Source organism: Chiloscyllium punctatum, chromosome 8 (genome assembly GCF_047496795.1).
Source record: "Chiloscyllium punctatum isolate Juve2018m chromosome 8, sChiPun1.3, whole genome shotgun sequence".
In the NCBI taxonomy this organism is placed as follows: Eukaryota; Metazoa; Chordata; class Chondrichthyes; order Orectolobiformes; family Hemiscylliidae; genus Chiloscyllium; species Chiloscyllium punctatum.
Window position 1 is genome coordinate 49,961,019 of NC_092746.1, and position 14,497 is coordinate 49,975,515.

At 43.9% G+C, this 14,497-nt stretch overlaps 1 protein-coding gene across 1 annotated transcript in view; it reads right to left on the bottom strand.

The window, feature by feature from the left end:
- galnt12 (UDP-N-acetyl-alpha-D-galactosamine:polypeptide N-acetylgalactosaminyltransferase 12) overlaps window positions 1-12,228 on the bottom strand; it is an 86,186-nt gene extending 73,958 nt beyond the window's left edge. Inside the window, exon 1 of the mRNA XM_072575498.1 lies at window positions 11,654-12,228. Within this exon, the coding sequence (XP_072431599.1) occupies window positions 11,654-12,045 (392 nt within the window). The 5' untranslated portion in view covers window positions 12,046-12,228. The remainder of the gene's footprint in view (window positions 1-11,653) is intronic.
- Between the last annotated feature and the right edge of the window lie 2,269 nt (window positions 12,229-14,497).

Genomic DNA, 14,497 nt, shown 5'->3' on the forward strand with positions numbered 1-14,497 from the left:
TATATGTGAGTCACATACTGCAGTTTGAAACTAATTAACTGCCTGCAGTATTGTGGGATACTATTGCAAACTGAAGATGCTGCATTAATGGCAACAAAAGTTTTAGTAATTTCCAATGACATCCAATTATTTCTTTCTCAGAACAGTTACAATCATAAGCCTATGGTCTGTTGGGAGCAGACCATAGTTCAAATTATACCCACCCACCTTGATGTGAAAATATGCCAAAACCTTTCCCTGTGTTGTATAACATTGGGAAAGTTAAGGCTGCCTAATCACTGCCATGTACATTATGAACAAAGAACTTCTTACAAGAGAGAAAGAAATTTCATTTATGACACTGACCTGAGTGGAATATTTACGGCGTATTGTATAACTCTCAGCAGCTTTGGTACAAACTCAGTTTAATTGGGCAAATTCAATTTCATGAGTGCTAGGCCAAAGGCTCATCATTATCAACTGTTTTCTGGTAATGGTTCTAAAATTAAATTACTGCTTTGACTAAAACTTTGTACGCCTGACAAAATAATGATACAGCTAACACATACAAAAATTAAGTGGGCTATTAAGGAACGTGTGTAATGGACAGTGAAGAAGGTTATGTCAGAGACCTTGATCAGATAGGCCAATGGGCCAAGGAGTGGAAATTAGAGTTTAATTTAAATAAATGTGAGGTGTTACATTTTATTAAGGCAAATCAGGGCAGGACTTATATACTTAATGGTAAAGTCCTGGGGAGTGTTGTCAAACAAAGATCTAGCATCACAGGTGTACAGTTCCTTGAATGTGAAGTTGCATGTAGACAGGGTGGTGAAGGTGGCATTTGGTATGCTTGCCTTCATTCCTCAGTGCATTGAGTATAAGGGTTGGGTGGTCATGTTACGCTGTACAGATCATTGTGAACCACATGTGTTTTATGAAAATTGACCATGGTAATACTTTTAGGCTGACTCTACTTTAATTGCAGAATAATTAAATTCAAATTTCACAATTTCCCATGGTGGAATCCAAACCTATATTCATCAATAATCATACATAATTTTAGTCTACACACAGATTGGAAAAATTAGAATGGCAAAAGTATTTTGGAAGATAACTTCAGAGTGCTTCTGTAACAATTTCTTGAGCAATAAGTTTTACAGGCCAACCTAGTGTAAACTGTTCTAGATCTGGTAATGTGTAAATATTTTTTTACAATCAGCTTGTTATGACAGCTTTGGAGCAGGTGGGACTTGATCTCAAACCTTCTGCTCCAGAGAAAGGGATACTATCACTGCACCAAAAGACCGTTTCTGTCAGTATGTAATGAGACAAAGGATCTTGAGGAATGAATGAGTGCAACATAATTTAATTTTGCATTCAACGTGAAGGAAAGGCGAGTGGGTCGAAGTAGTGTTTTAACTTTAAAAATGGGCAGATATAATGCTATAGAATCATAGAGATGCACAGCATGGAAACAGACCCTTCGGTCCAACCCATCCATGTGAAGGCAGAGCTGGCTAAAATGAGGTGGGAAATTGAGTTAAGGGATGCATCAGTAGAGATGTACTGGAAGATATTGAAGGTGATATTTCATAACATTCAAAGATCATTACAGTCAGAGATCTACAGCACAAAAAGGTCATCAGCCTATCACGTTTGTACAGGACATAAACAATCACCTAATTTTTTTTTCTGACTTCATTTTCCAGCACTTGGCAATGTCCAATAAAAGGCTCTCAGAGAAGGAAACACCATCTTGGAATAACTGAGGAAGTTAAGGACAGTATCCAATTGAAGGAAAGGGAATATAATTCTGCAAACATCAGTGTCATGTCAAAAACTAGAGAGGTGGTTAAAGAAAAAAAGCAAAGTAAACTAAAACATTAGAGTTTGATAAAAAGTTAGTAAGAGAAATAAAAATGTACAAGAAAGATTTCCTAGAAGGCGTGTAAATAAGAAAACATAACTGAAGTGAGCACTGATCCTTCAGGATGGTTAGAGAATTAATGATGGAAACTAAGGAAACAGTGAATGAATTAAACAGATGTTAAAAGTTTGCTTTCACCGTGGAAGATACAAACCAAATCTCAAAATAATTGTACATCACGAGGTGAAAGGGAGGAAAAAAGTAAAAACAACTACAATCACCTTGAGATTTCATTGTTAGGTCACAAAGAAGTGACAGCTGAGATAAGCATTTGACAAGATTCCAAGTTTATTGCATGGGAGTTAGAGGTCCTAGTACAGGCATTCACATATTACCATGAAAACAAGATTGCAATATCTTGGAGTGGGGTGGGTGGAATTTGCTAATGCTGTTCGGGTGGGTTTAAACTAATTCAGCAAGGGGGTGGGAAGCTTAAATTGTAGTTTGAGTACACAGGTGGTTGAGAGTAGTGAGATCAGAACTAAGGTTTCAAGGTCACAAGCAGGCACAAGCAAGCAAGAAGTTGGTTTGAAGTGTGGCTTCTTCAACACCAGGAGCATCCGGAATAAGGTGGGTGAACTTGCAGCATGGGTTGGTGTCTAGGATTTCGAAGTTGTGGCCATTTTGGAAACATGGGTAGATCAGGGACAGAAATGGTTGTTGCAGGTTCTGGGATTTAATGTTTCAGTAAGACCTGAGAAAAAGGAAAGGGGGAGTGGCAGTCTTAGGCAAAGATAATATTATGGTTACAAAAAGGATGTTTATGGACTCGTCTACTGAGATAGTATGGGCTGAGGTTAGAAACAGGAGAGGCCACCCTGTTGGGAGTTTTCTGTAGGCCTCCAAATAGTTCCAGTGGTGTAGAGGATAGGATACCAAAAGATGATCCTCGATAGGAGCGAGTGTGACAGTTGTTATGGGGACTTTAACTTGCCAAATATCAACTGGGAATACTATAGCTCAAGTATGTTATGGGTTAGTTTTTGTCCAATATGTGCAGGAGAGTTTCCTGACACAGAACGTAGACAGGCCAAAAAGGGGCGAAGCCACATTAGATTTGGTACTGAGTAATGGCCAGGTGTTAGGTTTGGAGGTAGGTGAGCACTCTGGTGATAGTGACCACAATTCAGTTATGTTTACTTTAGTTATGGGAAGGGTATGTACCTCAGGCTAAGAGTTATAGTTGGGGAAAGTAAATTACAATGCAATTAGGCAAGATTTAGGATGCATAGGATGGAAAAGGAAACTCCAGAGATGGGCACAATTGAAACGTGGAGCTTATTCAGGGAACAGCTACTGCGGGTCCTCGATAAGTGTGTACCTGTCAGGCAGGGATAAAGTGGTCAAGCAAGGGAGCCGTGGTTTACAAAGTAAGTTGAATCTCTTGTCAAGAGGAAGAAGGTGGTTTATGTTAGGACTAGATGTGATGCCTCAGTTAGGGCGCTTGAGAGTTATGAGTTGGGCAGAAAAGACCTAAAGAGAGAGCGCTACGAAGAGCCAGGAGGGGGCATGAGAAGTCGTTGGCGGATAAGATCAAAAGAAAACCCTCAGGCTTTCTATAGGTATATCAGGAATAAAAGAATGACTAGAGTAAGCTTAGGGCCAAAGACAGTAGTGAGAAGTTGTGTGTGGAGTCAGAGGAGATCGGGGAAGCGCTACATGAATACTTTTCGTCTGTCAATATTCATACTAGAAAAAGACAATGTTGTCGAGGAAAAAACTGTGATACAGGCTATTAGACTAGATGGGATTGAGGTTCACAAGGTGGTGTTAGCAATTCTGAAAAGTGTAAAAATAAGTACCCTGGGCCGGATGGGAATTATCTCACTGGAAAGCCAGTCAGAAGATTGCAGAGCCTTTGGCTTTGATCTTTATGTCATCATTGTCTACAGGAATAGTGCCAGAACACTGAAGGATAGCAAACATTGTTCCCTTGTTCAAGGGACAACCCTGGTAATTATAGACCAGTGAACCTTACTTCGGTTGTGGGTAAAGTGTTGGAAAGAGTTATAAGAGATAGGAATTACCATCATCTAGAAAGGATGAAGTTGATTTGGGATAGTCAACACAGTTTTGTGAAGGGTAGGTCGTGCCTCACAAACTTTGAGCTTTTTGAGAAGGTGCTCAAACAGATGGATGCGGGTAAAGGAGTTGATGTGGTGTATATGGATTTCAGTCAGGCATTTGATAAGGTTGGCTATTGCACAAAATATGGAGGCATGGGATTGAGGATGATTTAGCGGTTTAGATCAGAGATTGGCTGGATAAAAGACGACAGAGGATGGTGGTTAATGGGAAATATTCATCCTGGAATTCAGTTACTAGTGGCATACCACAAGGATGTGTTTTTGGGTCCACTGCTGTTTGCCATTTTTATAAACGACCTGGATGAGGGTGTAGAAGGATGGGTTAGTAAATTAGTGTCATCCACAAAGGTCAGTAGAGTTGTGGATAGTGATGAAGGATATTGTAAGTTACAGAGGGACATAGATAAGCTGCAGAGCTGGGCTGAGAGGTGACAAATGGAGTTTAATAAGGTGTAACAGGAATGCAGAGTACTGGGCGAATGGTAAGATTCTTGGTAGTGTAGATGAGCAGAGGGATCTTGGTGACCATGAACATTGATCCTTGAAAGTTGAATTGAATTAAATTGAAGTTATTGTCATGTGTACCGAGGCACAGTGAAAAAGCTTTGCCTCGCGAGCAATACAAGGAGAAGTCGCCACCCAGATTGACAGGGTTGTTAAGGCAACATCCGATGTGTTAGCTTTTAATTGGGAGAGGAATAGAGTTTCGGAACCATGAGGTCTTGCTGCAGCTGCACAAAACTCAGGTGCGGCAGCACTTGGAACATTGCATACAGTTCTGGTCACCACATTATGGGAAGGAAGTGGAAGCTTTGGAAAGAGTTCGGAGGAGATTTACTAGGATGCTGCCTGGTATGGAGGGAAGATCTTACAAGGAAAGGCTGAGGGACTTGAGGCTGTTTTCGTTAGAGAGAAGGTTGAGAGGAGACTTAATTAAGACATACAAGATAATCAGAGGGCTAGATCGGGTGAACAGTGAGAGCTTTTTTCCTCGGGTGGCAATGGTTAGTACATGGGGACATAGCTTCAAATTGAGAGGTGATATAAATAGGTCAGATGTCAGAGGTAGTTTCTTTACTCAGTAGTAGGGACGTGGAACACACTGCCTGCAACAGTAGTAGACTCACCAACTAAAAGGGCATTTAAGTGGTTATTGGGTAGGCATATGGACAGGTCAGCGCAACATAGAGGACCCAAGGGCCTGTACTGTGCTGTTATGTTCTATGTTCAATTGTTATCTAACAGGAAGGAGAGAGAAGAGGCATTTTATTTTCAAGCTTGAATGATGAAAGTATTATCATGTCACAGATCTCAAATAAACATAGCACGTGCCAATGAGTTGGAGAAGGCCAGATGCATGGCTGCTAAATTTGCTAAAAGCACAAAATTAGATAGAACGGTAACTTATGACAATATATGGAGTTTACAGTGGGATATTGTAAGGTCAGTGAGGAGTTGGAGGCAGGGGAGAAAGATGTGGTTATGTAAGCAAATATGACTTTTTCTAATTTGGCACAAAGATTAGAAAGGCAAGAGATTCTAGAATGCTGTGGTGCAGAAAGATTTGGGTGCTCTGATAATACAAATATGAACAGATAGTATCAAAAGGCAATAGTTAGGATTATTGTCACATGTACTCAAGGACGGCAGTACAGGAATACAGTGAAACGTTTACAGTACCATCTTAGGTACAAGATATGTAATAAAGAAAAGAATTATGTTACCTTATTCATAGTATACCTCAGAAAAATAAGGAATAAAATTAAAAAGACAAATACTACAGTCTTCCTATAAAGAGCCTGCAGTAGATCAACACAGGAGGCTTCCACATGTGGTCTGACCGGGCGCACAAGCTGCTGACTGCCCACACCTACCCCAAGTCCAACAATCTTCCCCACTCCACTCCAGGCACGCTGGCCATCTCGCTGAGTGTTACTGGAAAACTGAATGTCATCATCCAAGGCATGAAGAATAAAAAATAAAAAGTATAAGTTTTGCAAATATTATACAGAGCATTGGTGAGATCACTTCTGGGTGCTGGGTACAGATCTAGTCTCATATAAGTGAGGGCACACTGCACTGGAAACACTTCAAAGAAGGTCCACTCAACTGATGAAGGGGTACTCTTCTGAGAAACAGTTGGACATGTGGAGGTTGTATCCATTCGCATTTAGAAGATTAATGATTTTATTGGAATCTTTTGTATCCTAGGTTGTGGTGGTGGTGGGGTGGAGCAGAAGTGATGAGTGGGGAGAGAAAGACAGAATTGAGAGTGCGATGATGACAAGATATTTTTCCTTGTGGGAGAAACTCGAGCAAAGGGACACAGTTTAAAAACAAAGGCTCGCCCATTTAAGTGATAGACATGGAGAATTTCATTCTCCCAAAGACTTGAATTTGCAGTCCTCTTTTCCCAAAGGAATAATGGAAGCAGGTCCTTGAATATTATTAAAAGCTGCATTAAATAGTTTACGAGCTAGAAGGTACGTCAAAGAATATGGAGATTGGCAGGAGAGTGGACCTGAGGCCACATCCACATGATCTTAAAAAGGCAGAACAAGTCAGAGGAGCCAAAATGGCTTTCTTCAACTCCTAACTCATGATTGCATGATACAAACATACAAATATTCTAAAATAGGCTGAAAATATTTATTAAAAATGAAAAGACTAACTATAGGCAACAATGATAGGTAGCACTTGTTGCTTTCACACATGGGGAAGGGATAGCCTAATGGTATTATCATTGCACATAACATTCTGGAGACTGGGTTTCAAATCCAGCAATGACCATGAAACCATTTCCAATTGTTGAAAAAACCCATCTGGTTCCTGAGTGTCCTTTGGGCACTAAATGCTGGACTAGCCAGTTACACACTTATGCTGTGAATGAAGTTTAAAAAAACTTGAGATAAAACAAATCCTCCTCAACTGTTCAGGCTGCACAATACACACACACTGTTCTCTAAAAGAATAACTTGCACACTTGTTGTCATAAAATCCTAACGTCTGCTACATCATCTCAATAGTGATAAGGACATCAAAACAAGGCACAACACTATGTCAGTGCACAACATCTTTTAAAACTTCTATTGGAGAGGAACTGTTGCAAATTGAATTGAGACACGGCTAACAGCTTAAAAATGCAAAGCCATCTCAAAGCAGAATTTTTTTTAAAAATCACTCTCAGGAAGAGTGCATAAAGAGAGAAAATCCACAATTTAGACTGATTAAAGATTATGGTGGTTTCAGGAAGAAATTGGCAAATGTAAAGTACAGGACATGGATAATATGGCTGTTGATAAACTTCAAAAAGGTCCAGCAATATGCTCCAAAGTTTTATTTCAACTTAGATATGGCAAAGTTCTAAACACATCAACTGCTTGCTCCCCATATGTACACCTAGTGTTCATCCAATTACACCTCAATGAATATATAACCAGCACTTTTTCCATAATTCCATTCGGTCTCAGGCATCTCTGCCAAATTACTAGATCATAATTGCAATCACAAAAGACCCACCAAAAAGAAATCTCTTGGAAATACAAGACATCCTGTTTATCGAAACAAGATTCTGAGGGCTTCCAGAGATCGCTACAAAAAAGTTGCTTTCTCTAGTTCTCTCTCTCATTCACACACAAAAATAAACTTGCTCTGTTTAACACAAAAAAAGCAAGAGAATGAGTGTCAGGGAAATAAAAATTTGAAAGTAAATGCAACCTTCCCTCCTGCTGTATTCAACTACTGAACCCAGACCTCAGGTTCAAACCTACGCTTCAAAAGGATTCATTAAACTGAATATTCTTTTGTCTTCCTTTCTAATGGACACTATTCCCTTTTAGTTTTGTACCTGCATAATGTGTGCAAGTTCACAGATGCAACTGCAGAGAGGCCATATGCTTGACATATGTCTATTATTTTTCTCAGGATCAGCAACTAATAAAATAGCTTTTTCACTCAATATGACCATGCGATTGGCTCTTTATGACTGCAAATAAAAAAGCTATATGCCTCTCCTGTTAACTTTGTGCTTTAAAAAATCCGAAACATTTATTGCAATAAATCAAATAGTTTGAAAAGAGAGGAACTGGTTCACTAGCTCTCACCTGGTCAGAACAAAAGAAGTTTGCACAGACTCACTAAAAAAAAACTTACCAGGGCAAAGTGGCAATGCTCTTACCTCTGGGTCTGAAGTCTGATGCAAGTCTCCTGCCAAGGACAGGTCTCAAAATGTCCAAAAGGTTGATTTAAAGTGAAACAGAATTATTAGGAAAGCTTCACAGCCTACTTGCAAGCATGTAATACCTTCACCTGGATTTCCAATCCCATATACAGGAATGCACATGTAGAAGTGACCACCATTCACTTCACCTGCTATACTAACAGACAATTGCAGGGAATCTGATTCTCATTGGCGTATGAGCAATCTTTCAAAGAACATCTACACTTCCAATCATTAGCTTTAACGTCGTTAGTCATTTGTTCACATTATCAATATTCACTGCTATTCTCAGAGTTACAGTATATAATAATTGCTATGTGCGTAGGATGGCAAGTAATGGGAAAATGGCAAGAATCATAGACCACAGAAGGAGTTATTCAGTCATATCATGTCATACCAGCCTTGTAAAAGCTATCCAAATAGTCCCAATGCTGGATTATCCCGCATTGTCTGCCAGAATCACACAAATGTACAGCACAGAAACAGACTCTTTGGTCCAACTCACCCATGCAGACCAAATATCCTAAAGTAATCCATTCTCATTTGCCACCACTTGGCCCTTATCCCACTAAATGCTTCCTACTCTCATACCCCATCCAGATGCCTTTTAAATGTTCTACTTGTACCAGTCTCCATCACTTTTTCAAGCAGCTCATTCCATACACGCACCACCCTTTGCATGAAAATGTTGCCCCTGAGGTAACTTATAAATTTTTCCCCCCTCACCTTATGTCCTCTAGTTCTGGACTCCCCTACCCTAAATAAAAGATCATGCCTATCTACCCTATCCATGTCCCTCATTCTTTTATACCCCTCAGCCTCTGATGCTCCAGGGAAAACAGCCCCAGCCTATTCATTCTCTCCCTATAGCTCAAACCCTCCAGCCCTGGCAACATCCTTGTAAATCAAATTTCTCCTTTTTAAGCATACAGCCAATTCCTTTTTGAAATTTACTTTTAAACCTACTTCCACTTAGCCAAGCTGTGCATTCCAATTTACAAATCGCCAGATACAAAGAAACAATTTCAGTCCCAAAAGCAAACTTTATGCCCCTAAATGTAACAAATCAAACAACTATTTCACAATGCACTGTTGAGAATTCCAAAGTCAGATGTGACACAGAGCAGTGGAGACATAGCAACGTCAAAAAAGGATCAGAGCATACAGCCCTTCCAGCATCTTCTGTCATTCAAGAAGATCATTGCTGATCTAGGAATTAACTCATACTTGCCTTTGCCGAATATCTTTTAATAACTTTGGTTAACAAATCTGTCAACATTAGACAAAAATAACAATTAATCTAAAATTTACTGTCATTTACTATTAATACAAAATAACTTTCCATATTGGAACAACTTTTTTCTAAAGTGAGATTCAAAAGGGGCAGCTGCATATCCATAATTAAAAGAGCAATCAATCTTGTGAATTGGCTTATATTTCAGCAAAAGTAGTAGAAAATTGTTTAATGAATTCTAAACGTCTAAGTCACATTCATGAACACTCAAGAAATTTGACATCCGAGACAATACAACCCTCTTGATAGCTCCTCAATTCAAGTATTCACTATCATTGTTGCACAATGCCTCATACTGAGGATAAACAGCAGCAATTCCCAAGCTCTCCACAGACAGTACCTTCTCAGCCCACAGTCTGTATCACTGAAAAGGATTAAAAGCAGGAAATACACAGAAATGTGACTGCTTCAAGTACCCCACTAAGCTATTCACCACCATCACAACATTATAATTTTTCACTGTGAATCAAAATTCTGGCAACTGCCTTCAGGAATACTGAGTGCTTATCTAAAACAGACGGACTGCAAGCAGCTGAAGAACACCACTTACCACCACCTTTCTAATGACATTTGGAGACGGGCAATAAATGTTGGTTTTACTACCAAAACTCTCATGCTTCCAAGGACTTTTTTTTAAAATTCACTTACCAATAGAAATAATGCACAATAATTAAGGGAAAATATTTTTCACTTGTTTTCTTAAGCTTTAAAAAGATATCAATCTCTATGTCTTTCTTTATAGCTCAGTTGATATTAACTGACTAATACATTGGGGCAGCTTCCAGTCATAAACGATTTCCTTGACAATGTAGCTGTCTTAAATGACAAACTTGTAGATTACTGTATTGTCCTAATGAATTAATTTCTGTTATCTAGGAACTGCTGCTTTAAACACATTCCATGCTGGTACAGAAAACAGTGGCAGCACCAGAAATGGACAGGGCATTGTAAGCTTTCAACTGAACTCTACAATACGAACATTGCTATCTGCCCATTTTATATGCACTAAACTGCTTGACAATACAGGATAAATTGTAATTTCTTTGAAGTATATACTGAAAATATCAAAATCTTCCATCCTGGTGACCAATTGCAATTCCAACCTAACTCTATTCCTCTCTGGTAACATTCCAGTGTAAATTGTTCACAACTTGACTCACTACACACCTAAACACTTACTAAACAAATCTCTAACTTAGGTGTTGTTGAAATCTTAGTTGGTGCCTTCATTATCTCCAGGCACGATTATTCCAATGCAGTCAATTTCAGACTCCATAAAGGTACAGTCATCCAGCACTCCCATGCTCACACTCTAACGGTGCACCAACTTTCATTCACCTGTCACCATTGTACCTGTTGACTTCCCAGTTGAGTAACAGCTCAATTTTAAAATTCTTAGCATTCTTGGGAAATATTTCTATGGCTGCAACTCTTCCCTTTTGGTCGGCACGGTGGCACAGTGGTTAGCACTGCTGCCTCACAGCGCCAGAGACCCAGGTTCAATTCCCAACTCAGGCGACTGACTGTGTGGAGTTTGCATGTTCTCCCCATGTCTGGGTGGGTTTCCTCCGGGTGCTCCGGTTTCCTCCCACAGTCCAAAGATGTGCAGGTCAGGTGAAGTGGCCATGCTAAATTGCCTGTAGTGTTAGGTAAGGGGTAAATGTAGGGGTATGGGTGGGTTGCGCTTCGGTGGGGCGGTGTGGACTTGTTGGGCCGAAGGGCCTGTTTCCACACTGTAAGTAATCTAATCTAATCTTTTGCCATCGTCTCCTGCAAATCAACTTATCCGAAACCCACCAACTCTGGCCGGTCTGGCTATGCCTTACACTGAAGCTCATCGTCCCCTGGCATTTTCTCCCCAAACCTCCCGTCCCATTCATCCTTCCTTGCGCGTCCCCACAGAATGACTTCCTTCACAACAACTTCGCACACAAATACATCATCGTGCAAATCCTTTCCCATCTGATGTCCTTCAGTGGCTCAGTCACCCCTCCAGTGAAGAGGCTTGGGACAATTCCTGCCCCCCACCCCCAACCCCTTTGCTAAAAGGTGCTATAGAACCGTTTGGTGGTTGTTGTTGTTGGTGTGTGTGTGTGTGTACAGTGAATTGCAGTTGTAACACTCAGTCCCTCCGTCTCACTTACAGCGGGTTCCACCTCTCGGGCAGTCGGCGCCGCAGGGAGATCCTGTCGCTGACATAGATGTTGATCTGATGTTTGCTCACACTGTCTTCCTCCTTCCGCTTCTCCTCGCCCTCCAGGTTCAGGTGAACCGCTCTGCCCAGTTCTCCGAGTGCACTCTCATCCAGCCGCGGCTTCTCATACACGGTTCTCCGGAGGCGGTCGTACTCGGAGTGGCCGGCGGCGGCCGCCACCACCACCGAGCCCGTGTCAGCCGCGGGCTCCCAGCGCTCAGCCCGCGGCTGCCGCTTGTCCTGCTGCCCGCTCCGGCTCAGCACCACGAAGCCCAGGGCGATCGTCCCGCAGCACAGCAGCAGTAACTGCTTACAGCACCGCCGCCTCCGTGCCAGCAACATCGCCCCCCACCCTCCAAGGACAGGAGAGGTGGGGGTGCCCCTCCCGCGGCTCAGGGACGGTCACACACCGGGCTACCGGCCCTTCCGCTCAGGTCCGTGCGGCACTCACACACCCAAACCGCCGCCGCCGCTCCACACAAACTTTCCGCAACTCGTCCAGGAAGTGTCTCGCGGTCACACGGTAGGCGGGGCCTAGAGCGGAAAGCCGCCGAATGTTGAGGCGTTTCCCTGGAGACCCAACCGGGGCGGGCGCTAGAGCGTGACACGCTGACAGCAGGTGCGCATGCGCAGGTCCTGTAGGTGACGTAAAGGGGGGTGTGGTTCACCAGGATGACCCAGTTCCCGGAGGAGGGCGACACAAGTGATAGTGAGGGGTGAGACTTGAACAGCAGGGACATACACCCTTCAGCCCAACTAATCCATGCCGACTACTTTTTTTTTCAAATTAAACTCATGGCATTTGGCCCATATACCTTTCCTATTCATATAGCCGTCCAAATGTATTTTATTTTTTCCCCTTGTTTAGTGGCACAGGAAAAAGACACTATTGCGCAAATCCTTTCCCATTGTATGTTTTCCAGCAGGAAAACAATCCTGTGGTTCATGAAACACTGACAAAAGCAATGGTTACATCAACTAAAAAGTGAAGGAGGGATGGGGGGAGGAAAAGTGAAGGAGGGATGGGGGGAGGAAAAGTGAAGGAGGGATGGGGGGAGGAAAAGTGAAGGAGGGATGGGGGGAGGAAAAGTGAAGGAGGGATGGGGGGAGGAAAAGTGAAGGAGGGATGGGGGGAGGAAAAGTGAAGGAGGGATGGGGGGAGGAAAAGTGAAGGAGGGATGGGGGGAGGAAAAGTGAAGGAGGGATGGGGGGAGGAAAAGTGAAGGGGGGATGGGGGGAGGAAAAGTGAAGGAGGGATGGGGGGAGGAAAAGTGAAGGAGGGATGGGGGGAGGAAAAGTGAAGGAGGGATGGGGGGAGGAAAAGTGAAGGAGGGATGGGGGGAGGAAAAGTGAAGGAGGGATGGGGGGAGGAAAAGTGAAGGAGGGATGGGGGGAGGAAAAGTGAAGGAGGGATGGGGGGAGGAAAAGTGAAGGGGGGATGGGGGGAGGAAAAGTGAAGGGGGGATGGGGGGAGGAAAAGTGAAGGGGGGATGGGGGGAGGAAAAGTGAAGGGGGGATGGGGGGAGGAAAAGTGAAGGGGGGAGGAAAAGTGAAGGAGGGATGGGGGGAGGAAAAGTGAAGGAGGGATGGGGGGAGGAAAAGTGAAGGGGGGATGGGGGGAGGAAAAGTGAAGGGGGGATGGGGGGAGGAAAAGTGAAGGAGGGATGGGGGGAGGAAAAGTGAAGGAGGGATGGGGGGAGGAAAAGTGAAGGAGGGATGGGGGGAGGAAAAGTGAAGGAGGGATGGGGGGAGGAAAAGTGAAGGAGGGATGGGGGGAGGAAAAGTGAAGGAGGGGTGGGGGGAGGAAAAGTGACGGAGGGGTGGGGGGAGGAAAAGTGAAGGAGGGGTGGGGGGAGGAAAAGTGAAGGAGGGGTGGGGGGAGGAAAAGTGAAGGAGGGGTGGGGGGAGGAAAAGTGAAGGAGGGGTGGGGGGAGGAAAAGTGAAGGAGGGGTGGGGGGAGGAAAAGTGAAGGAGGGGTGGGGGGAGGAAAAGTGAAGGAGGGGTGGGGGGAGGAAAAGTGAAGGAGGGGTGGGGGGAGGAAAAGTGAAGGAGGGGTGGGGGGAGGAAAAGTGAAGGAGGGGTGGGGGGAGGAAAAGTGAAGGAGGGGTGGGGGGAGGAAAAGTGAAGGAGGGGTGGGGGGAGGAAAAGTGAAGGAGGGGTGGGGGGAGGAAAAGTGAAGGAGGGGTGGGGGGAGGAAAAGTGAAGGAGGGGTGGGGGGAGGAAAAGTGAAGGAGAGGTGGGGGGAGGAAAAGTGAAGGAGGGATGGGGGGAGGAAAAGTGAAGGAGGGATGGGGGGAGGAAAAGTGAAGGAGGGATGGGGGGAGGAAAAGTGAAGGAGGGATGGGGGGAGGAAAAGTGAAGGAGGGATGGGGGGAGGAAAAGTGAAGGAGGGGTGGGGGGAGGAAAAGTGAAGGAGGGATGGGGGGAGGAAAAGTGAAGGAGGGATGGGGGGAGAAAAAGTGAAGGAGGGATGGGGGGAGAAAAAGTGAAGGAGGGATGGGGGGAGAAAAAGTGAAGGAGGGATGGGGGGAGGAAAAGTGAAGGAGGGATGGGGGGAGGGAAAGTGAAGGAGGGATGGGGGGAGGGAAAGTGAAGGAGGGATGGGGGGAGGTAAAGTGAAGGAGGGATGGGGGGAGGTAAGTGAAGGAGGGATGGGGGGGAGGGAAGTGGGGGAGGGAAGTGAAGGAGGGAGGGATGGGGGGGAGGGAAAGTGAAGGAGGGATGGGGGAGGGATGGGAGGGATGGGGGGGAGGGATGGGAGGGATGGGGGGGAGGGATGGGAGGGATGGGGGGG